Raw genomic sequence first — 23,843 nt, forward strand, 5'->3', positions numbered from 1 at the left:
AGATAGTTCATAAATTGCCGCTAGGGGCGCTGTGTACGTAGTTTCGTATCTACTGACATCTAAAACATGATACAATTCTGCTAGACATTCGTGTAAGCAATAGATAGTTCATAAATTGCCGCTAGGGGCGCTGTGTACGTAGTTACGTATTTACTGACATCTAAAACATGATAAAATTCTGCTAGACATTCGTGTAAGCAATAGATAGTTCATAAATTGCCGCTAGGGGCGCTGTATACGTAGTTACGTATTTACTGACATCTAAAACGTGATAAAATTCTGCTAGACATTCGTGTAAGCAATAGATAGTTCATAAATTGCCGCTAGGGGCGCTGTATACGTAGTTACGTATTTACTGACATCTAAAACATGAATAAATTTACCGCTAGGGGCGGTGTATACGTAGTTACGTATTTACAGACATCTAATACATGAAGAAATTTGCCGCTAGGGGCGCTGTCTATAATATTATATAGGCCTAACGGTGTGTTCTCTAATTTGAATTAGCGCCCACGTCACACTTCGAAGCGCCCCCAACGACGGAATTTACTATAAAACTCGGACGACACTTGTCCAGGTTTCTTTTCTCTCTGCGCCGGCGACCAGTCAACATCGTTCCTTGATCAGCTCATCGTAATCCTGACTTTCGAAGGCAGAATTGGATGGAAAGCCACGTTTTACGCTGAGTGTGGGACGTGACTCTAAGCTCTCCGCCATTGAATGTCCATTAGAACGTTGAAGACAACGCGAAAGGTTAAGCCTAGTACGGTATGTGTGAAAGTCATTCAATAATCCAAAGCCATCCAGCTAGCAATTTATTATTTTATTTAATCCTTGAGTTTAAATTATTTAGGTAGAGTTAATTGTTAGTTAATTATGTTTATTTATTGAAAATTAACTACAATATGTAGAAATTTCAAGACACGAGGTCAGTTAGACAAGGCTTAATTTAGAACATCTTAAATCAAGTACTTGGGCTCATATTAGGGGAAATAAAATTCCTTATCTATTTTAAATAATAAACCTCGACTGTTTGCAAATTGGATCTCATTTAACGGCGCGAAACTATATTACCTAAAATGAGTAACGTATGGTTAAACGGGGCCAGATTAGAATGCACTAGGCTAGGCTAAACCTTTTACAAAAATTTATCCGGGCCTGGCACTAATCTCCAAGTTTTTACTTTATGCCGTCGTGTTAATTTAAATTAACGAGGGTATTTTAGAATTATTACGCACAAATTATAGATTTGAGATTCTAAAATTTCATTCGTGGCAGTATTTAATTATTTTAGATAATGAACTACGGTCTATTTAATAAATTAAATGGTTTAAATTAATTAGGGTTAACTGTTAATAAGTTATCATTAATTATGGAGATTAAGTCAATTTAATAATTTTAAAATGAGCCACGAACGCGAAGTTAGGGCTTGAGATTTTTAATATATATTTACGTATTTTTTTTCTTAAATTATTTTAATCTATGGTATTGTTTCCGTGAGTTATTATTTTGTTGGGACCTTGAGTAGCCGTTTAATTCTGATATGGAAATTGCTTAATATTTAGTGCAATTCTTACATTATATTTATGGGAATATTTTACTTGGTTATTTTTCTTAAATTATTATTTTGCTAGGACCTTAAAGTAGCCCTTGAATTCTGATTTGGCTTAATATTTAGTATGATTTTTAAATTTTGTTTTTGGGAAAATTTTACAAAGTTTTTCTTCAATAATTTACGGAAACAAAACCATAGATTAAAATTATAATTTTGTTAGGCCCCTCTAATTCTTATTATTTGTTATTAATATATTTTCATTTTTAGACGCGATGACGTTCTTGGATATTCTGTTGCTGGTCATTCGGAGAAGTTTCCTAGCAGATGATTTCAATCTATGTTAGAGACGCTCATTCCTGATGACATCTTCCTTGGATTTGCGATACAAGATATTTTCAACCTGTGGTGGCCATGCAATCATTCTCTACAAAGATGCGATGAACATCACCGAAACTAGAAAATTCAAATTTTTATTAGAATTATATTTGCAACTACTTAATTTCTTTTTACACGTTCAAACTTCAATTTACGATACACTTTATATTATTTTTTGTTGAAAATTTTTGTAAACACCTTATTTTTTAACTTTTTGTTCAATAAATTATGCCTTAAACCACTTTTTTGTTTTCTTAAAAATTATTTGATTAAGAGGGAAGGTTTGAATTTTTTAGCTCTAAACAGATAGCCTATTATTTTTTGGGGACCCTCTTTTAAGCTTCTATATAAAAAAGGAAGCTTATATCCAAAAAAAGAAAAAATTAGCTAAAAACGAGCTTAAATTGTTTAAAAAGTAAAAAAAAGCCTAAAAAAGGGTCCAAAAATACTACCCTAAGTCCAGACCCTAAAAAATTCAAGCCATCCCCAACATCGAAACTTTTTTAAGAAAACAAAGAACGTGAGGCATGCAAAATTTTTTTATTGAGAAAAAACAATTGAGGTGTTTACAAAAATTTTCTACAAAAAAATATTTAAAGCGTTCCATAAATTAAAATTTGACCGCGTAAAATTAAATGGGGTAGGCTAGTTACCGATTAAATTTAAGAAAAAAATTAAGTTGCTTGGCGGAAAAACTTCAAGGTCCAATCAGTTTGAAGGCCTCGTTTTTCGCAAATCCAAGAAAGATGTCATCTGGATTGAGGGTCCTTAACATCGGATGAACTTCCAAGTCTACTTGAAAACGTCTCTGAATGACCAGCAACAGCTTATCCAAGATAATCATTCGCGTCTAAAAATTATAATAAATTAATTTCAAATATTAAGGCAATGCCTAATTTTAAAATAAGCGCTACTTTAAACCTAACAAAAAATAATAATTTACCGAAATAGTCCCATATATTTAATTAATAATTTAACGAAATAATCCCATATATTTAAATAATAATTTACCGAAATAATCCCATATATTTAATAATAATTTACCGAAATAATCCCATATATTTAAATAATAATTTACCGAAATAATCCCATATATTTAAATAATAATTTACCGAAATAATCCCATATATTTAAATAATAATTTACCGAAATAATCCCATATATTTAAATAATAATTTACCGAAATAATCCCATATATTTAAATAATAATTTACCGAAATAATCCCATATATTTAAATAATAATTTACCGAAATAATCCCATATATTTAAATAATAATTTACCGAAATAATCCCATATATTTAAATAATTAGCGAAATACTGGCGATATATTGCTAAGAATTTTTTTAGTAATCTAAGTTAAATTTCTTAAGCCTTGTTCAAATGTCTTAACCTCGTGGTCGTGGTTTATTTAATTTTAATTCAAAATTATTATTTAATAGACTGAATTTACGTAAATAATAATAATTAACTGCCTGTTTCATTAAAACTACTTAATTTATTAAAACAATAAGCTATTTAAAAAAGGCTTACATTTGATGCGCATTAACAAGTTTGTTTATTCCCACATGACCTCGCTGAATCGATTCCAAAAGAACATTCAATGGCGGAAAAGAGCTCTAGATTCTGGATTTATTCCTTGACGGCGAAAAGAAACATGGCTGATCGTCGGCGAAAGGCCTGATTTCCAAGAGCTGAGCAGGAAAAGATCTTGACTCCACAATGCCAATCGAAGAAAGAAATTTCGGCCGGTTACTCAAGAACAAAGTTCTCTCCCGCAACATTTACACCCTCAAGACGTTAAAAGCAGACGACACTAATTGGTGTAAATTCAACCAAGGAGTAATACCGTTTTTCCGTTGGCCTATTCCATGGAGTAATTTTCGTTCCAAGGAAATTACTCCATAGAAAAGGACAATGGAAGGTATGGAGCAATATTGTAGGAGACACCAAATTTTAGGGAAACTTTCATTTTCGCTCCGTGAAAATTACTCCATGGAAAAGGACAATGAAAGGTATGGAGCATTATTGTAGGAGACATTAAATTTTATGGAATTTTAAAGAAAGTTTCCTTCTCGCTCCAAGAAAATTACTCCATAGAATATGCCAACGGAAAAACGGTATTACTCCAATTAGTGTCGTCTGCTTTTAACGTCTTGAGGGCTTAAATCTTGCGGGTGAGAACTTTGTTCTTGAGTAAGCGGCCGAAATTTCTTTCTTCGATTGGCATTGTGGAGTCAAGATCGTTTCCTGCTCAGCTCTTGGAAATCAGGCCTTTCGCCGACGATCAGCCATGTTTCTTTTCGCCGTCAAGGAATAAATCCAGAATCTAGAGCTCTTTTCCGCCATTGAATGTTCTTTTGGAATCGATTCAGCGAGGTCATGTGGGAATAAACAAACTTGTTAATGCGCAGCAAATGTAAGCCTTTTTTAAATAGCTTATTGTTTTAATAAATTAAGTAGTTTTAATGAAACAGGTAGTTAATTATTATTATTTACGTAAATTCAGTCTATTAAATAATAATTTTGAATTAAAATTAAATAAACCACGACCACGAGGTTAAGACATTTGAACAAGGCTTAAGAAATTTAACTTAGATTACTAAAAAAATTCTTAGCAATATATCGCCAGTATTTCGCTAATTATTTAAATATATGGGATTAATTCGGAAAATTATTATTTAAGTATATGGGATTATTTCGGTAAATTATTATTTAAATATATGGGATTATTTCGGTAAATTATTATTTAAATATATGGGATTATTTCGGTAAATTATTATTTAAATATATGGGATTATTTCGGTAAATTATTATTTAAATATATGGGATTATTTCGGTAAATTATTATTTAAATATATGGGATTATTTCGTTAAATTATTAATTAAATATATGGGATTAATTCGGTAAATTATTATTTTTTGTTAGGTTTAAAGTAGCGCTTATTTTAAAATTAGGCATTGCCTTAATATTTGTAATTAATTTATTATAATTTTTAGACGCGAATGATTATCTTGGATAAGCTGTTGCTGGTCATTCAGAGACGTTTTCAAGTAGACTTGGAAGTTCATCCGATGTTAAGGACCCTCAATCCAGATGACATCTTTCTTGGATTTGCGAAAAACGAGGCCTTCAAACTGATTGGACCTTGAAGTTTTTCCGCCAAGCAACTTAATTTTTTTCTTAAATTTAATCGGTAACTAGCCTACCCCATTTAACTTTACGCGGTCAAATTTTAATTTATGGAACGCTTTAAATATTTTTTTGTAGAAAATTTTTGTAAACACCTCAATTGTTTTTTTCTCAATAAAAAAATTTTGCATGCCTCACGTTCTTTGTTTTCTTAAAAAAGTTTCGATGTTGGGGATGGCTTGAATTTTTTAGGGTCTGGACTTAGGGTAGTATTTTTGGACCCTTTTTTAGGCTTTTTTTTACTTTTTTAAACAATTTAAGCTCGTTTTTAGCTAATTTTTTCCTTTTTTTGGATATAAGCTTCCTTTTTTGGATATAAGCTAAAAGAGGGTCCCCAAAAAATAGGCTATCTGTTTAGAGCTAAAACATTCAAACCTTCCCTCTTAATCAAATAATTTTTAAGAAAACAAAAAAAAGTGGTTTAAGGCATAATTTATTGAACAAAAAGTTAAAAAATAAGGTGTTTACAAAAATTTTCAACAAAAAATAATATAAAGTGTACCGTAAATTGAAGTTTGAACGTGTAAAAAGAAATTAAGTAGTTGCAAATATAATTCTAATAAAAATTTGAATTTTCTAGATTCGGTGATGTTCATCGCATCTTTGTAGAGAATGATTGCATGGCCACCACAGGTTGAAAACATCTTGTATCGCAAATCCAAGGAAGATGTCATCAGGAATGAGCGTCTCTAACATAGATTGAAATCATCTGCTAGGAAACTTCTCCGAATGACCAGCAACAGAATATCCAAGAAAGTCATCGCGTCTAAAAATGAAAATATATTAATAACAAATAATAAGAATTAGAGGGGCCTAACAAAATTATAATTTTAATCTATGGTTTTGTTTCCGTAAATTATTGAAGAAAAACTTTGTAAAATTTTCCCAAAAACAAAATTTAAAAATCATACTAAATATTAAGCCAAATCAGAATTCAAGGGCTACTTTAAGGTCCTAGCAAAATAATAATTTAAGAAAAATAACCAAGTAAAATATTCCCATAAATATAATGTAAGAATTGCACTAAATATTAAGCAATTTCCATATCAGAATTAAACGGCTACTCAAGGTCCCAACAAAATAATAACTCACGGAAACAATACCATAGATTAAAATAATTTAAGAAAAAAAATACGTAAATATATATTAAAAATCTCAAGCCCTAACTTCGCGTTCGTGGCTCATTTTAAAATTATTAAATTGACTTAATCTCCATAATTAATGATAACTTATTAACAGTTAACCCTAATTAATTTAAACCATTTAATTTATTAAATAGACCGTAGTTCATTATCTAAAATAATTAAATACTGCCACGAATGAAATTTTAGAATCTCAAATCTATAATTTGTGCGTAATAATTCTAAAATACCCTCGTTAATTTAAATTAACACGACGGCATAAAGTAAAAACTTGGAGATTAGTGCCAGGCCCGGATAAATTTTTGTAAAAGGTTTAGCCTAGCCTAGTGCATTCTAATCTGGCCCCGTTTAACCATACGTTACTCATTTTAGGTAATATAGTTTCGCGCCGTTAAATGAGATCCAATTTGCAAACAGTCGAGGTTTATTATTTAAAATAGATAAGGAATTTTATTTCCCCTAATATGAGCCCAAGTACTTGATTTAAGATGTTCTAAATTAAGCCTTGTCTAACTGACCTCGTGTCTTGAAATTTCTACATATTGTAGTTAATTTTCAATAAATAAACATAATTAACTAACAATTAACTCTACCTAAATAATTTAAACTCAAGGATTAAATAAAATAATAAATTGCTAGCTGGATGGCTTTGGATTATTGAATGACTTTCACACATACCGTACTAGGCTTAACCTTTCGCGTTGTCTTCAACGTTCTAATGGACATTCAATGGCGGAGAGCTTAGAGTCACGTCCCACACTCAGCGTAAAACGTGGCTTTCCATCCAATTCTGCCTTCGAAAGTCAGGATTACGATGAGCTGATCAAGGAACGATGTTGACTGGTCGCCGGCGCAGAGAGAAAAGAAACCTGGACAAGTGTCGTCCGAGTTTTATAGTAAATTCCGTCGTTGGGGGCGCTTCGAAGTGTGACGTGGGCGCTAATTCAAATTAGAGAACACACCGTTAGGCCTATATAATATTATAGACAGCGCCCCTAGCGGCAAATTTCTTCATGTATTAGATGTCTGTAAATACGTAACTACGTATACACCGCCCCTAGCGGTAAATTTATTCATGTTTTAGATGTCAGTAAATACGTAACTACGTATACAGCGCCCCTAGCGGCAATTTATGAACTATCTATTGCTTACACGAATGTCTAGCAGAATTTTATCACGTTTTAGATGTCAGTAAATACGTAACTACGTATACAGCGCCCCTAGCGGCAATTTATGAACTATCTATTGCTTACACGAATGTCTAGCAGAATTTTATCATGTTTTAGATGTCAGTAAATACGTAACTACGTACACAGCGCCCCTAGCGGCAATTTATGAACTATCTATTGCTTACACGAATGTCTAGCAGAATTGTATCATGTTTTAGATGTCAGTAGATACGAAACTACGTACACAGCGCCCCTAGCGGCAATTTATGAACTATCTATTGCTTACACGAATGTCTAGCAGAATTGTGTCATGTTTTAGATGTCAGTAAATACGTAACTACGTTTGCAGCTCCCCTAGCGGCAAATGTGTGAATGCTTAATAATCCGTTCATAACTAGTAAAATAATAACAACCCCCGTAGCCCCTAAGTTACCCACAATCCCAATCCCGTTTAAAATCGCTAACAAGTTTTTAGTGAGTAGCCCCTCGATGATTACTCGTAATCCAGACGCAACCATTAATCCCCATCCATTTTAAATCACCAATGAATCCCTATCCTTTTTTAAAGCATAAATAAAAATCAGCAATAAAAGAAAATTTTCATTAGTGAATAGCCCCTCGACGAGCTGCCTTTAACTGTGCTAAAGTGATTACCGGGAAGCTCTAATTAACTCATATTCCCAATCCATTTTAATCTAATTAATTCATTTTAAAATCCTATATATGCCTTAACTTAATTGACAAGGAAAGGAATAAAAAATGAGATTCATTAAATTGACGAACAATTTATTTATTCTATAGTACATTTATGAAGTATAAACAAAAGTATATAGATATAAAAACAAAAAGTAAACTTCGTTGAAACTTGCTCGAATCGTGTGTTATGAGAAGCCCTCCTTTATCACTGAATGGCGTCGACCCCGTCCCCTCTGCTTGTCACTGGGAAGAAGACGTCATGATGCAGCAGATGCTTGTATTTTTCTTTGAAATTAGAAAAGTTCATTTTTAACTCATTATCGTCATAAACACTAGTATTAATACTAGGAATGCTTTAATTAGCAATTTAATTTTAAACTGAAACTCAGTAACAAATATCAGAAGTTAAAGGGGCTGTTCGACCCTCCCCCTCCTTTTTTACCCAACCGCAAAGCTAAGTTCTGTGAGGAAGACCGTCGTTTGCCCCACGGTTCGGACAGCCCGTTTAATATCCTGAGAAGTGTAAGGCTCGACGCGTACTCGAAACCATCTCCCTTGTTAGTTTAAAGAATTAACTAACCCACAATCCGAACAACTAAGATACAGATTTTTAGCGATATTTGAGAAACCAAATAATTTAAATTTTAAACTAAATCCTGTATGGTACCCGTGTTTTTTCCCCAAGGAAAATAGTAATCTGTGGAAAATAGCTATAGGTAATATAACGCTACCAGTTTTAGCTTCAAGATTGTACAACCTAGGTCCTAAATGTCCATTCTCCGAGAAAAAGCTAGGGAATATCAAACATATTTTTTAACTGTGGAATAACGTAGAGATTTCTAACTAATATCACAACTTTTTTAGAATATTTTAGCCCAAACACAATAAAACAGCATAAAACACAATAAAACAGCATAAAACACAATAAAACTGCATAAAACACAATAAAACTGCATAAAACACAATAAAACTGCATAAAACACAATAAAACTGCATAAAACACAATAAAACAGCATAAAACACAATAAGACAGCATGAAACAAAATAAAATAGCAAAGAACACAATAAAACAGCACAAAACACAATAAATCAGCTCAAAAACACATAAAACACACGTTAAACAGCATAAAAACACAATAAAACTGCATAAAACACAATAAAACTGCATAAAACAGCAAAAAAACAATAAAACACACATTAAACAGCATAAAACACAATGAAAAAGCAAAAAAACACAATAGAACAGCATAGAACACAATAAAACAGTTTATAACACAATAAAACAGCATAAAACACAATACAACGTGCAGTAGTTTGTAGGCAATTTCACACGTGTCTGAAACTAAGGCCTAGCTAGAGGTCCGTGCACTCGAGCTAAAAAAACTCGCGGATATTATAAATCCTGAAGATCCTGAAGTTTTTTGTCTCTTGTCTTCACGCACAACTCTAAGTTACATAGAGACCTTGCTTTGCGCGTGCTGACAACTGATGTGGTATCAGAGTATATACAGAATAAGCTGTCGTTCGAGATAGGGAGTTGCCTATCCTATAGCGTGAAAACAAATTTCCTCACGCGCATTCTTTATCCATGCTACACCTATAAGTTATCTAGCGTTTCTCTATTTCTTAAAGCTAGAGGGGCTTTACCAGGGATAAGGGAGTCAGATGGATTGGAAATGATGATGGGCGACCTGCGGCACCATATCTCTCCCAGTGTACCTCGCGCACGCCCCTACCATTCCGTAGGCGATTGCTAAGTGCTGCCGCGTAGCGCCATTTTATTTGAATGAGAACTAGCTTCTATTTTTGAGATAGAGGGAGCGTCCTTTACAATTTCGTCCGGCACGACCCTACCTAACCGCTGGGAATGATGGGAGGACTATGGTGCCGTAGGTGGGGGTACAAAGGCAACGCTTAAGGTATGGGGGTTTCCACTCCATTACTCTCTCCTTCAAGGCTTTACTGACTGGAATTTTGCCTATTAGAAATGGATTCTATACTGACAACGCACGCTCGCAATGGTGTATATACTCATGGTAAAGTAACTTAATCCGAAGTTATCACATCATTTATGATACAGGAAATTAACAATTAAGTCAGTTTAAATGGCATTTCTAAATTAAAAATATCACCCATTATTTACCATTGAAGCGTGGTTTTCACGAGTTCTTTGAGTCACCTTACACGGATCCTTATAACGAAAAGGGCACGCCCAATATCCCGTTTGCAAAAATAATAAAATGACAGGCTGGCAAGCTATAGATAAAAATTTTCCCGATCAAATTTAAACTTAATATTAATGTCATGTTTGTTTATATTTCTAGATATTACTAAGGTAAATTTATGACAACTGATGGACAAGGAAATATGACTCAAATGTTCAAGGACGTAATCAAAATCAAATTTCAACTTTAGCTAATTTTGATTGTCCACTCTTGTTTAGTGCGTCCACGCTTTACTCGCGAACGCATGGAGCCATTAAACTTCCTCAAAACTATAGATATCACTTAAGCCTAACTTTAAAATTACTAACTTGATAATTAGGACGCGGTAAGATTCATAAAAGAACACTCTTCTAATGGGACTCCCTTTTTCCAGTATAGAGAGCTTTCAGATGTTATAGTAGTACGTCACACACCCTCCCAAGTCTTACCGCTGTATTGGGTGGTCTCAGCTTCGTTCTTGCTTTAAACCCACCAATATGGCAGCGTAAATTACGTCACGAGACTCAGCTCCTGCTCCAACTGAAATCTCCCTATTTGACCGCTGGTGGATCACACGTTACAACCTACGCACCCAAGATTTTCTTTTGGCAAAATTCGGAAAGGATTTTCACTGGATAAAGTCATTTATTCTGAAGAGCTCTTAGTAAGTCTCTAGCATTACGAAGTATAGGTAGCGTCATACTTATGGAAACTATCTTATAAACTTATAATGAATGTAATGAAATATAGGTTCTTTGCCTTGACGAAGAAAATAGCAAACAAGACGTCGCGTTCAGACTTCAAAAATGTATTTTTTGGATTTAAAAAAAATAATAAAAAGCCCATCATATCAAAATCGGTTTAAAAACTGAAATATCCAAGAAAATCGGTAGAAAATCCTAGTTTTTCGGTATCTCGGTAGTTATACAGATTTTTCGCCGTTTCACCGGATGAGTATTTTAGAGATTTTCGACCTTAGGCACTTTTATGTACGTCTGCTTTATTTCTGTATTTTAGTCTTTACCCGTTAGAGGGTACTCGTCACGAAGGTTGACCGGGTGTGTGTGACTGAGTTCTACTTTACACAAAACTTCTGAAAATCTGAGAGCTTATGTGACCTTTAATTTTGCAATAAATAAATATAGATATACCTAATTTATTATTTTCCAATGGATGATAAAACTAAAAAAGCTCTGTTATTAGCTGGATTAGGCATCAGTTTATCCGCATCAGCAGCTCTAGCTTATTTCTTATTTAAACCTGATGGAGGTGATGAGGAATTCGCCCATAATATACTTGGCAAAGCTAAAGGAAGTTTAACCTCCTCCACGTCCAGACAAACGGTCATTAGATTAAAGATACCAAATGATATGGTTGGGGTCATTGTAGGAAGAAAAGGGGCCACTATTAAAGACTTACAGGATAAGACTTCTACCAGAATTAGATTTGAAGACAAAGGTAAACCTATACAATGTTAATATCTAAGGAGAAATTAAATAAAATTTATTTAATTCTTTGCTTGAACGATGATATAGAGGAAGGACACCTGGGTGACCGTGTTTTGGTCATACGAGGGTCTCCCGAAAATGCTCAAGAGGCTGAAACAATTATCCACAACATTATTAACGAACAACCCGAGATTATAACTGAAGAAATATTTATCCCAGTTCGAACGTGTGGTAGAATTATAGGCAGAAATGGTGACAATATCCGGTAATTACTACAAGTGCCAAAGTATATCTTCAGGGCCGGATTAAAGGGGGGAGGGGCAAGGGGCACTGCCCGCCCCCAGGCGCAAGGCTTGTTGGGGGCGCTTTATTCCCCCTCAGCAACATTTACTGTTCCTTTTTTTCTCGGCTTAAGGTGGCGCTTACTATCTCCCCCCCTCCCTCCCGGGTGCAAAATTGCTTAATCTGGCCCTGTATATCTTCCTTTAATGTTCCCTTATAAATTTTCTATAGACACATGTGCCACACTTCAAAAGCAAAAATCAATGTTGAGCGAGGTGGGGATGAGAGAGACCCAGATAACATGAGGCTGGTGACAATTAGAGGGACGAGGGAACAGATTGAAATGGCCATTTCAATGATAGATGAAAAACTGGCTGAAGAAGAGACCTTTCGTCAAAGAGTTAATCTATCTTCCGCTGGAAGAACCAGGTTTCAACAAAGATTGGCTTTAGGTTTTGATTCTGGACAAACCCTTAATGTAAAGAGTTAATTTTACGTCTAAAATCAAATAATACAGTTAACAGTACAGTTTACTTGTACAAAACAGGCTAACTCTCACGATGGTTACCTTCAAGAATGTTTAACTGAGCAATCTCCGGATGGCTTTTCGGAAGTTTTTATATCTTCCGTCGTCAACCCTTCCAAGTTTTGGGTTCAAGTTGTCGGTACCAAATCAATTGATCTGGATAAATTAGTCGATGATATGAGTGACTTTTATAACCACCAACCAAATCGAGACTCCAGCACCGTTGAAGTTGATGTCAAAGTGGGAGACCTCGTTGCCGCTCCCTTTGAGAAAGACGTCTGTTGGTACAGAGCCAGGGTAGAGAAAGTCATTACGGAGGAATATAGTCCTTCCAATGTACAACTGGAAATTTACTACGTTGATTTTGGGGAAATGGCCACTTTCAACAGACAAGCGGTTTGTCATCTTAAGCCCGAATTCAAGAGCTTGCCTTTTCAAGCCATTGAATGCCGTCTGGCTAATGTGAAACCAGAATCGGGTATTTGGATGCGGGAAGCCACGGATCTGTTTGAGAAATTAACTTACGCTGCCCAATGGAAAGTTATTATGGCTAAACCAGTCTCTAATCCATTAACCAACGAGAATGAAAAGAAAGTTACTTACGTAGAATTAATAGACACTAACTGCGAATTTGATATTCCCATTGCCAAAGAATTGGTCAAAAATAAGTTTGCAGTTTGGGATATTGCCGAAATTAAATGAATTACGCTTGTTAAATGAAAACAGTTGCATTGCATTTCCTTTTTATTGTTTAATAATTAAACGTCTAAGAGAAATCATGTTTGAAGTGGAATAAAACTTTGTAATTCCTTTTTACGTTGCCGAAGCCATTGAAATTTGCAATTTATTACATAGACTATTCTATAATAAGTTTTGTACAAATACCAAACAAACAAACAAACGCGAAAGAAAAAATATTGTTCGTCAAAGGATTGGCAAATTACGTAACGTACAAAAAGATCGAAGATACTAGCCAAGTTACCTCTTTGGTTTAAGGCACTTTAGTGATATGTATCAAACACGTAGTAATTTTAATACAAAAAGTATTTGTAATTCTTTTAGAGATTTTAGAATTTGCTATCTATTGAGTTTAAAACGAGAATACTATGAAGGTGGGACTATATAGGATATGCAACGACTTACTGTTACTTCATAAGGGACTTGTCTACTTTACTAAAATAACTGAATTTCTTTGTACAACAAGCTGGATAAATTACGAGATGAAGACCTATTTATTTATTTGTTTGTTTGCTTACGATAAATTTCACAAACAAAGTTACTATGGATATTTATAATAACATTTACATTTACTTAGTTAAGTTTTTAACAAAAAGGGCCAACAGAGTATATTGGTATAACTAAAATCAGGGGCAAATTTAATTTCACTATCATTACTATTCCCTTTTAATTTCATTTTGCAAGGTAACTAGTAACTACCCTTGATAATTTCAAAATAATATAGGATTTTTTTTTTTTTTCTAAACCAGCTAGAAACTTTCCTTAGAATCCTAGTTACCCGGGAAAAATGGTCAATTTGGCACGCAAATTACAGGTTTTTCCTTAAAATTCATTTGTGTATAGTTGAAAAAAACCCTTGTTAATTACTTCCCGAGGTTTAATTTAGGATTCTATTTTCTAAATTCTCCCCATTTAAAAAAAAATAATAATCCAATTGGCCATATGTCTAATCAGCGCCACTAGCGGATGGTCTGAAAACTACTCCCATAGAGTCTAGGTATATTTAAGCGGGTTTGCAGAATTTCCGTCAGATGGCGCGGCGTTCGAGCCACCTGGCTATGATTCTGCAAACCCTCTTAAATATACCTAGACTCTATGGGAGTAGTTTTCAGACCATCCGCTAGTGGCGCTGATTAGACATATGGCTAATTGGTCAAGACAAAAATAGCCCAATTAACATTTTAGCACCAATTTGAAAAGAAATAATTTAACACGTATAAAAGGGGGACGATTGGTGCGTATTTTAATTTGAAAAATATATCATAAACGTAATAATAATTTTTTTAATGTTTTCATTTTGCAGAAACTTAATTCCTCCTTGATCTCACTTAGTTTGGTTTAGTTTAGTAATTTTAAGAAGCGGTGGCGTATTTTAAGATGTGATTGTGACCGTAGAGTATTTTACTATTTCCTAATTTTAATTCTAACACCGGGAAATTTGGGAAGATCAGTTAAAGAAGTGAACAATTTAAAACGATGGAAGATTACTTAGAAGAGGTGGAAAACATTTGAAATTTGATAAAGATGTCTCTGTAAATGGATGAAAGGAGTTCACTTTTTTCACTCACTTAGTAACCATTCTCACACGCGTGTGTCCTGCCTTAATGGTACTGTATCTTTTCTCCATGAGAGAAAGTTTTACAAAACTGTTTATTTAATGTTTTGGCAAAACAATTTTTTCCGGTTCCTTAAGTTCTACTAGCACCCATGTATAAAGTTTTTTCAACACAAAATCTAAACGCTTATAACGAAGGCTATTCAAGCCATCAGTCTTAAATCTTTTTCGTCCCTTATATAGTTTATTGTACCTGTAAAGTGAAAATCAATGAAAATATTATTATGAAGGTACTATTCCTTTAAAATATCGGTGTATTTCTACAACACACCTTTCAGGGTTAGGTTCATCTTTACTATGCTTTAACATCTTGTAACGCGCGATATTAGCGGGATAACGCGATATTTGAAGTCCATGAAACCTTAATCTGTTTGACATGTCATCGTCTTCTCCACCCCAACCCCAAAATTCATTGGAAAAGCCATTGACTTTTTCCATGTGCTTTTTAGAAAGCGCGCTAACACCACCGAAGATGTCCTTGTAAGGTAACCTTAAGATAGAAATTTAGATGAAACGCTTGCACCTTTTAAAATTCTTAAGTTATTACCTATAATTAAAAATGTCAATGGCGACGGACATGTGCCTAGGTTGTTCGGGACAATTATACAAATTTCTATCATCTTCAGGGATTAAATCTACATCGTGAAAGACAAAGCATCCATAGTCATAATCTTTGGAAGCTTCGGCAAATCCAACATTCATCAATAGAGCGCGATTGAATTTTGTTTTACCAGCCTGAAATTGTTTTCAATTACTTATGAACTGATCTTTGAAAATTTACTACGTCTTTGTCGAAATTTCATCATTACTCTTATTGTACCTCTTCAATGACGTAAATGCCATAATCAATCTGTTGACGTTGTAACATGTGATGCATATTGTGAAGAAAAATCTTAAGATGATGTTCTCTATTACGATAAGGAACAATAATAGCCACTTTGCTTCTGGCTTGACACTTTGCCGGTCTATATCGGCCACCCAATTCTACTTTAGGAAACATTTTTTCCAGCTCATCTATATCCGGTGCGTTTGTTAATACCTTGAGTCTACCAACTTAAAAATGAACGAAATCATTAGCCGACGTTAAAGGGTTAAACCCGATGTAACTATGCACCTAAATTCGGAGGCACCAATGGACATAGAGGTAATTTACTATGTTCTGTACTTGATATATTAAAAGAAGTTGTAAGTTTGACCAATGATTCATTCATGGTTGAATTAGAGGAATTTTCTTTAGTTGTAAACGTAATATTGGCAATAGTTTCACTAAAATTGGCTATCGTTTGTTGGATACCCTTAAGTTCACTCTGGTTTTTAACATTAATCCCTAACACATTTTGAGCTGATAGAGATGAAACCCAACTCAATGAAGGGCTGATGATTTTAGGAATTTTGTTTTTGACTATAAGGTTCATCGCGTATTGAGAAAAGAAAAAAAAGATCACAACAACGAGTATGATCTTATAGCAATGTGTGCGACAATAAGTGACCAATGATAAACATTGGTGACAAAAATTAGTAAACATCTTCTATAGTTTTAGCGGCTAATAACCGGGACTTCATAGAAGATGATTTGGAAGAGAGCAATTGTCAGGAATTATTCTCATAATGTTGGTGATGCATTAAATATCGCGCTTCTACCACCACCAACATGTGAAAGCGTTTTTAAAATTTTCGGTTCAATTAGAAGTTTGGCTTTGGAATTCCAAAATAAGAGTCCAGTCAACATTCTGATACCGCATGTTTAAGTCTGCAAATATAAAACGATGATATTTAATTTAAAAATTCAATATAATAACACCATGACACACACACACTACACACAGTCACGCAGACACAGACACACACACAACACACACGAAAAAAAAATGATGTTCCTAACCAAGGCTTACGATAACTTAAAATCAAAACTTACACTATATTAACTCTATATTTTGATTAATTTAGATAGATATAAAGATAGTTATTAAGTATAACTCAAAACTTAATAAAATTTGAATATTACAAACATTAAATACGTAATTTAAATGTTTAAACTCACTTTGGAAAACTACTCCCCTCGGTTCCTTCTATAAGTTCCGTCTTTCTAACATCTCTCGCTCTGATTGATGGCTCGCTTGAAACAAGGATGACAGATACCATTTGGGTCTGGTGTAGTATTCTAAAATAATATAAAAGAGTTGAAACCTTTAAAATTTGCGAGATTTATTTTATTAGAAACATAATTTTTCATCTCTACCAACTTGTTTTCAATTGACTTCATGCTATTTAGTATTATTTGTTTGACAAATTAAAAACCGCAATTATGTAACTATATTGAACACTATTAAAATAATTTGTTTGAGACAAAACCTGTCTTGAAAAAGAGGAGGTGACCTCATTTCAAATATACGTAATTCAAGTTTTAGATAGAAAGAAAAGGTAAACTATTTCTAGGCATGCGATATGAAAATTGGAAGTGATAATTCCAAGCCTTATCTATATTATAAACCACTACCACCACCAGAAGGGTATAATACCGCGCAGGACAAATTCCAATTAGCGAAATTAAAATCGTAGGATGTAGAGTATGACATACCGGCTTTCTATTCAAGTTCTTTTTTAAATACATGTACCGTATGTCGGATAAAACTGAATAGGAGAAAAGTATGGTGTATTTTACCATGGGTAACATAACAAAAAGAAGTATATCACTCAACAAAAGGAACTCTTGGTGGTGGTGGGTACACATGCCCACTCCGTTTTCAAACACACAGGAATAGGGGGAATAAAAACCTTAGTTATATTAGAAATTTAGCTTTAGAGCAAGTCAACTATGACCGGGAAGTGTGTCATACTTATTAATATTACCTTCCTTATGATTATACTAAAAGGGATTCCTTCAAGCATTACATTGAATTGTCATGCTAATCCAGTAGTAGTCAACCATGGTTCGGAAGCCGTAATTGTTATTACCATTAATAACTAAGTAGGCGTGTTGATTTCAGCGCTATTCTACCAAAGATAAATGACTCGCTACATAACGAAGATCCAAAAATATTCAAGGGACTTGTAAACCTTGAAATGAATCTCCTATTCCATATAGGCCTAATATTCTTTATTTGAGAAAACATTTCTTTCCAATGATATCATATATATTAAGAGAGTAGAAAGGCTTTAAAATTTTGAGGGCACTGCTCTAGCTTGATTTAACGTAACAAGCGTCTTCAGTAAACATTGTGAGAGACACGTGTAGCTTAATTACTTATGGTTTCAAATATGTCATGGCGACCAGAAAATTAACAACGCCGCAACTCTTTCTCTACTTTGATCGTATACTCTTCGTTAGTTTGGATCACGAGCACCTTGCATGTGTAATCGACCTTTATGGCAATCTTAAGATTAACTGGAAAACAAGAATATCTCTTCCATGAAGTTTTCGATTTGATAAAAAAAGGAACCGTGAATTATGCCCTTGAGCTGTTTTTCGCGTGGTACAGTCACATCAGACTGAACGAAAAATCGAAAGGACTGTTTACGGCTTTCCCAAAGCTAAATTTTCCCATAGGAAGCTTCTGTTTACTTAATTATTTAAGAGGGAAATGAAAAGTCTTAGAACAAGTACCTCGTTTTTGTTCAAAACTTTATCAAAAAGCTGAATATAAAAAAAATGCATTTCATGTTCACGGACGGAGAAGTTCAAAAAACTGGTGGCCAACAAATTCGAGGGGTTCAACGCAACGCTAGTTTGGTTTAGAAGAGGTTTTGGTGTTTCAAAGGGATTTCAATATTTTAAAGTCATATGTTGGAATTTTGATGCCACATTTGGAAAGATTTTTAAATTTTGATGCCATATTCAGTAACGATTTATTAATTTTAATATTTGGCGAATTTTATTTGTGAAAGACTCAAAACGATAAAGATACTAAAGCGTTGACGAGTGTCGAACCCCTCGAGGATAAGGCTTGTTACGTGTGAAAGAATTTCAGAATTCTTTGATTTTATTTTCGTGGCGAAGGGGATTTTCCAAACTGTGGATTCATCTTTTTACATTTTGTATTATTATTATTTTTTTACATCGTGTTGAAAAGTGCGAAGTAAAAGTTAAGGAAGATTAAGGGTATGTTTGATATCCATATTTTTTTATTATTACTATTCTATAGCTGGGATTGCCAGGTGGTGGTTATCCTCGCATTCATCTCGAAAAAAAGACGAAAACACCTTTTGGAAAAGTCCAATTACCTTCTTAGAGAATTAAACAACACTTTTTAACCGCGTTTCCTGCTGCAACAGCGTTTTTTTTCTAATTATTAACGAATAAAATAAAAAAAAATTGATTCAAAAACATAATTTCCTTATGTGGTGTATTTTTTTTTAATTTAAATTTTACCTTTACGCCTTAAATACCACGAAACTAAATATATTAACTAACGAATAAAGCGGTAAAGGGTTGAAATAGATTAAATAGAGGTTATTATCAAAGGATATCTTTCATTTAGGGTTCATCGTGTATTTAAAGAAGAGAAATTTTTTTCTAACTTCATCTTAAGCTACTTTCACCTTCATCAACCTGTAATGAAACCTCAGGTATAACACGTCAGTCGTTACGTTAGTGTACATCATTCAACAAAAACAAAATGCGTTTCGTGCCCTCTCCAGAAGAATCAAAAACACTCAGGAAGTCGTGAACTTGATTGGTTAGAGAAGAATTTGCCTTTACCCCATTGAAGCATAGCATACACAAAATAAGTTTGATAAGTTTGGTTTATTTTTCAAGGTGATGACGGAAGAAATGACTCAACTCTCTGATAAGAATAAATACCATTAACTTACGAGTAGTTATTTACTTATGATTGAAGTTATCTATCATTTAGAAAATGAAAGCGAGGTCTTAGAACAAGCAGTGGAGGGAGGAACGCTTTTTTGTTTCGATGGTTTTCTCTACGAGTCTCTGGGAAAAATAATGGGTAGAAATTTAACAAATGGTGCCTTTTACCCCGTCAACCATACAGTCAGCCACCAAATCAACGATATAGCCCACCACGCTCGCAACCATCATTAAAGAGGTCTCAGCCTCGGGTCTTTGGAGTAGCTGCATGCGAGAAAGAGTGAATTCTTCAACGTCTTTTATTATGCAGCTTGGTTTACCAAGACAAGGGAAATCGACCAAGCATTTCGAATAAAAAAAATATCTTGAACCCAGAGTCTATTGTTCTCATGATGGAAGAAGTTTGGGGAAGCGAAAAGGCGCGAACCTTTCATTCGCGATTTTGATGGGATTACATATGGAAATGAGTTTATTCAACTGCTACGCGAATATTGAACTCTAGTTACAATTGTAAAATGTGGTTTTACTGTATAACTTTCTGAATGTTTCTCAAATACATAGTTTCCATTAAAGGGTGTTTTTACCGTTCACACAGTGCTGCCAGGCCGTTGGTTATGTCAATAGATTGCAGAGAGAAAGGATATTAGTTCAGTTTCACTCAGAGTCAGAACTGCAACTTGACTGACAGATGGCCTGAACACTGCACTGCAGTTTAATTTAAGCTGAAAGAGGGGAAGATATAAAACATCTATAATACTTCTCTCTACAACTATATAATCAGACCTCAGTGACCCCGGGATTTAGCTATATTTACTCGAGTTCTAGGCCGAGGTACTTCGTACCGTTTACATTATACAATGTTTCGATATTTCAGTGTTCTTGGCAAAATGGAATACATTCCTAGTGTGGATACTGGGTTGATGAGACGTGGAAAAAAAAGTTGTTGTCACCGCTCGAAAAACTAACTAATGACATTTTCATAATGACGAATTTCAAATAGAATTTATACGTTATCTGACAATAATATTGATTTACGGTGTCCATGAACCCCGGCCGTCATATTGGTAGCAAACGATCCATTTTGGATTTCGAGTGACACTTTTTTGACAACCATTGAACGCGTTCTAACACCGCTTTTTTAAACAATTCCGCTATTCATTATTAAAAAAAAAATATGAAACATCTTATGTGGCAAAATCAAACCACGGATTAAAATGGTTAGATATTCATTTCTAGAAACCCCAAGTGAAGGTATCTATAGCGCTACATTTGGCCCACAGTAGGAGATCGAACCGCAGACTATGAACAATGGAGATTAATATTTATAGTATTATTGCAAGGTTACAACGATTTTCCGAATTATTAACCTTGACAAAAGCATAACATGGTTGAGAAGAGCTTAACTTATTTCCTGGTAAAGTTAAATTAAATACATTAAAAGAGGTCCAGATAGTGCTTTCAAACATTTGTATTTATGTGTATACCAATCACGCAAGTCGGTGTTTAATCTTCCGCACGTACATCGCCTTATACATACATTCATAAACCAAAACTGAGCTTGCTAAATTATTGATCAATGTTGACCTTTTAAAAGTAGGTTGTAAGTAAAACATCATAAAGAAAATGTCACGTGTCATGTTAATCGGTTCTACACACGGGGAAAAATATGTTTCAGCATATCGTTCCATAAATATGATCGATAACTATATAGTGATCGTAAATTAACCGATATCGAAGTTTTATTGGAACCGATACCGATTTTAAACGATTATTTAAATTCGGCCTGATAAACGATTATTTATCCCAATGAAATCGATGTCAACTGATTTTAAACCAATTACCAACCGATCTTGCCGATTATTAACCGATATATCGGGAATTAACATCTAACCGATTAATCGGTAAAATTCGGTAAGCTAAGATTGAACTGATATATCGGTTAAAGTGCCATATCGGTCACTGATATCGATATCATATCGGTTTGTTCTGGTTTGTGCCCATCACTATCGGGAACCCATATAAAACCTGAGAGCGTATGAATATAGGTTCCATCAGGAGTACATTGTAACCCCCATTTGGGGGGGGGTGAAGGGGAGGGTTTTATGTATTCCTTGTTCCATGAGATTCATACTTTGCTCTGAGTTGAAATACGCTTGCCATTTACCACTTTGGGGGTTCTATCTCTGGTTCTATAAAATACAACTACTTTTCCTACGTTACAAGTTGAAATACTTATAAATTTTCAGCGTTAAAATATACTAAAGACTATTGACTTTATATTAGATTCACATCCGCCCCCTATGGTTAACCGCGAAACTCACGAGCCGAAACTGACTTGATTAAGGAAGCATAATGAAGCAAAAACGCGACTTCTTCCCTGTTGGTTTCCGATCTGCGCTAATGCTTTATAAAGACTCAACGTACCATGCACGCTTTATGCCCTCTTCCATTGTCTGTTAGCAATATGCCACCATGGAGCGATATTAAATAAGACATAGTGCATTTAACGCAATTTTAAAGGAACTTTTGTTCTCATTCCAAGAAAATTAGTCCATGGGAAATTTCTATGGAAAACGGCATTAGTCTATGAAACCGCGAGTTAATTACCATAGAAAACAAGCGGTTTATTAATTGGAAGTTTAATTGAATAAGAAAATAGATTTTTCTGATGACATACTTGAAAGACCTAACGTCGTTCGCGGTTTCTAGGAAATTTCTTAACCTCTCTACTATAATTCTCAGAAAATTTAAGAGAGAAAATAATATAGAGTTTGCAGAATTTCTAAATAAGAGGTGCGGTAACCAGGGATTTGCTTGTTATCTACTCCTTTTCTGTTTGCTTATACTCTACCCAAACAAAGTGAACTAGCTTTTATCTCTTAATGTTAGATAAAAACTTTTACCTTTTGTCAAACGTTTCACCGAGGGACTTTACTCGGTGAACAAGCTATACCGTTCATCTCATAAACCTCACCCTTGACAGAGGTAAAATTTACACGCGTAATCCGTAATCGGGACTCTGAGAGTGGTTATCCCCTCGGCCAAGTGGCTTTAAGGTTTAGACGAAAGACAGTAGTTGCACGTGTTTTCCCCCCTCAAGTTTCAAAAATTTGAATAGATTTATGTTTTGCATTTTAACTATCCGAGAAACAATACTGAAATATGGTGGGCGTAACAAACAGCTGGCGATTGACAGGTTTTTAATAGAGTAGTGGCACTCCATGTTAACTACCCATAGAGTTTAATACAGTCAAAGGGAGGGTGGTGCCATTACTCTATTCACTTCACATTTGCTTTTTCTGAGGTTTAGAAATGAAACGAAGATGACATTGATAAGTTTATTTATAGAGAGACTAACCTGTTACGTATACATATTTACTCCACGATCGATGTGCGCATTTCAATATAATTACCCGAAAATTAACATATAAGAAGTACTGTTAATTCTAAACTAACGGTAAAGTGGTTTCAGTTTTCAACTTTTCTGACCGAGTTTCTTGGTCACCCCCGCTGCATGACGTTTTTCAAAGGAATGCTGATAAACAATCGAGTTTTTCCTCCCCGCCACGTTAATGTTAAAATTTTAAAAATAAAATGCCGGTTCCTGTATCGTTTCCCCTTTCCTGTTACGTGCGTGTACAACAAGCAGAAATAACGGATATTATTTTTAATCGCGTGCAAAGTTTTGGTCTACTAATTTTTCGATATCGGAAATTTTCAAAGCAACGGAAGTTTAAAGTTTGGTTTAATCTCAATTTAAATATCCATTATTTCTGATTTTATAAAATAGTTTAGGAAAAAAAATAGGTATTTACCATTCATTTATGAATATTAGGATCTACCAAATTCCATTTTTCCATTAGAAATCATGTATTATTCGACGCGCACCTGTTTAGTATGTATGTACACCTGTCCGTACTACAGTCGTATGTCGTATCGCGTGTGTTTTCCCAGTACCTGCCACAGACGTTTTCCGTAAACTTTGAGCTTGGAGGTAGTGTTGTTGTGGCGGAGTGGAACGAACGTTGCCGTGCTCAGCCAGCGGGTTGCCATCTGGGAATATTTTATTTATTTATTTCCTTTTTGTTTTTGAC

The 23,843-nt window shown here is 34.4% G+C and overlaps 2 protein-coding genes and 3 long non-coding RNA genes across 5 annotated transcripts; 3 read left to right on the plus strand and 2 right to left on the minus strand.

The window, feature by feature from the left end:
* The first annotated feature begins 4,149 nt into the window (after positions 1-4,149).
* Positions 4,150-5,789, plus strand: LOC149661560 (uncharacterized). The gene is made up of 3 exons (XR_016369115.1): positions 4,150-4,348; positions 4,930-5,126; positions 5,703-5,789. It is a non-coding gene; the product is annotated as an uncharacterized LOC149661560 (long non-coding RNA).
* A 2,413-nt stretch (positions 5,790-8,202) lies between these two features.
* LOC149661561 (uncharacterized) lies at positions 8,203-10,587 on the minus strand. The gene is made up of 2 exons (XR_016368935.1): positions 10,461-10,587; positions 8,203-10,385 (listed from the first exon to the last, which is right to left on the minus strand). It is a non-coding gene; the product is annotated as an uncharacterized LOC149661561 (long non-coding RNA).
* On the plus strand, positions 9,985-10,588 carry LOC149661562 (uncharacterized). Its single transcript, XR_016368936.1, has 3 exons — positions 9,985-10,048; positions 10,115-10,380; positions 10,454-10,588. It is a non-coding gene; the product is annotated as an uncharacterized LOC149661562 (long non-coding RNA).
* Positions 10,589-11,342: 754 nt separating this feature from the next.
* On the plus strand, positions 11,343-13,419 carry LOC149661563 (tudor and KH domain-containing protein homolog). Its single transcript, XM_089843103.1, has 4 exons — positions 11,343-11,791; positions 11,869-12,046; positions 12,295-12,541; positions 12,611-13,419. Exons 1-4 carry the CDS (start codon positions 11,503-11,505, stop codon positions 13,289-13,291), a joined length of 1,395 nt encoding a protein of 464 aa, XP_089699229.1. The 5' UTR covers positions 11,343-11,502; the 3' UTR covers positions 13,292-13,419.
* On the minus strand, positions 13,321-23,719 carry LOC149661564 (beta-1,4-N-acetylgalactosaminyltransferase bre-4-like). Its single transcript, XM_089843104.1, has 7 exons — positions 23,565-23,719; positions 16,984-17,103; positions 16,057-16,692; positions 15,763-15,995; positions 15,490-15,677; positions 15,214-15,432; positions 13,321-15,135 (listed from the first exon to the last, which is right to left on the minus strand). The coding sequence occupies exons 3-7, from the start codon at positions 16,466-16,468 to the stop codon at positions 14,982-14,984; spliced, it is 1,206 nt and encodes a 401-aa protein (XP_089699230.1). The 5' UTR covers positions 16,469-16,692; positions 16,984-17,103; positions 23,565-23,719; the 3' UTR covers positions 13,321-14,981.
* Positions 23,720-23,843: the final 124 nt, after the last annotated feature.

Source organism: Phalangium opilio, unplaced genomic scaffold (assembly GCF_054372755.1).
Source record: "Phalangium opilio isolate 3A_F unplaced genomic scaffold, DU_Popi_V2 ptg000070l_1, whole genome shotgun sequence".
NCBI lineage: Eukaryota > Metazoa > Arthropoda > Arachnida > Opiliones > Phalangiidae > Phalangium > Phalangium opilio.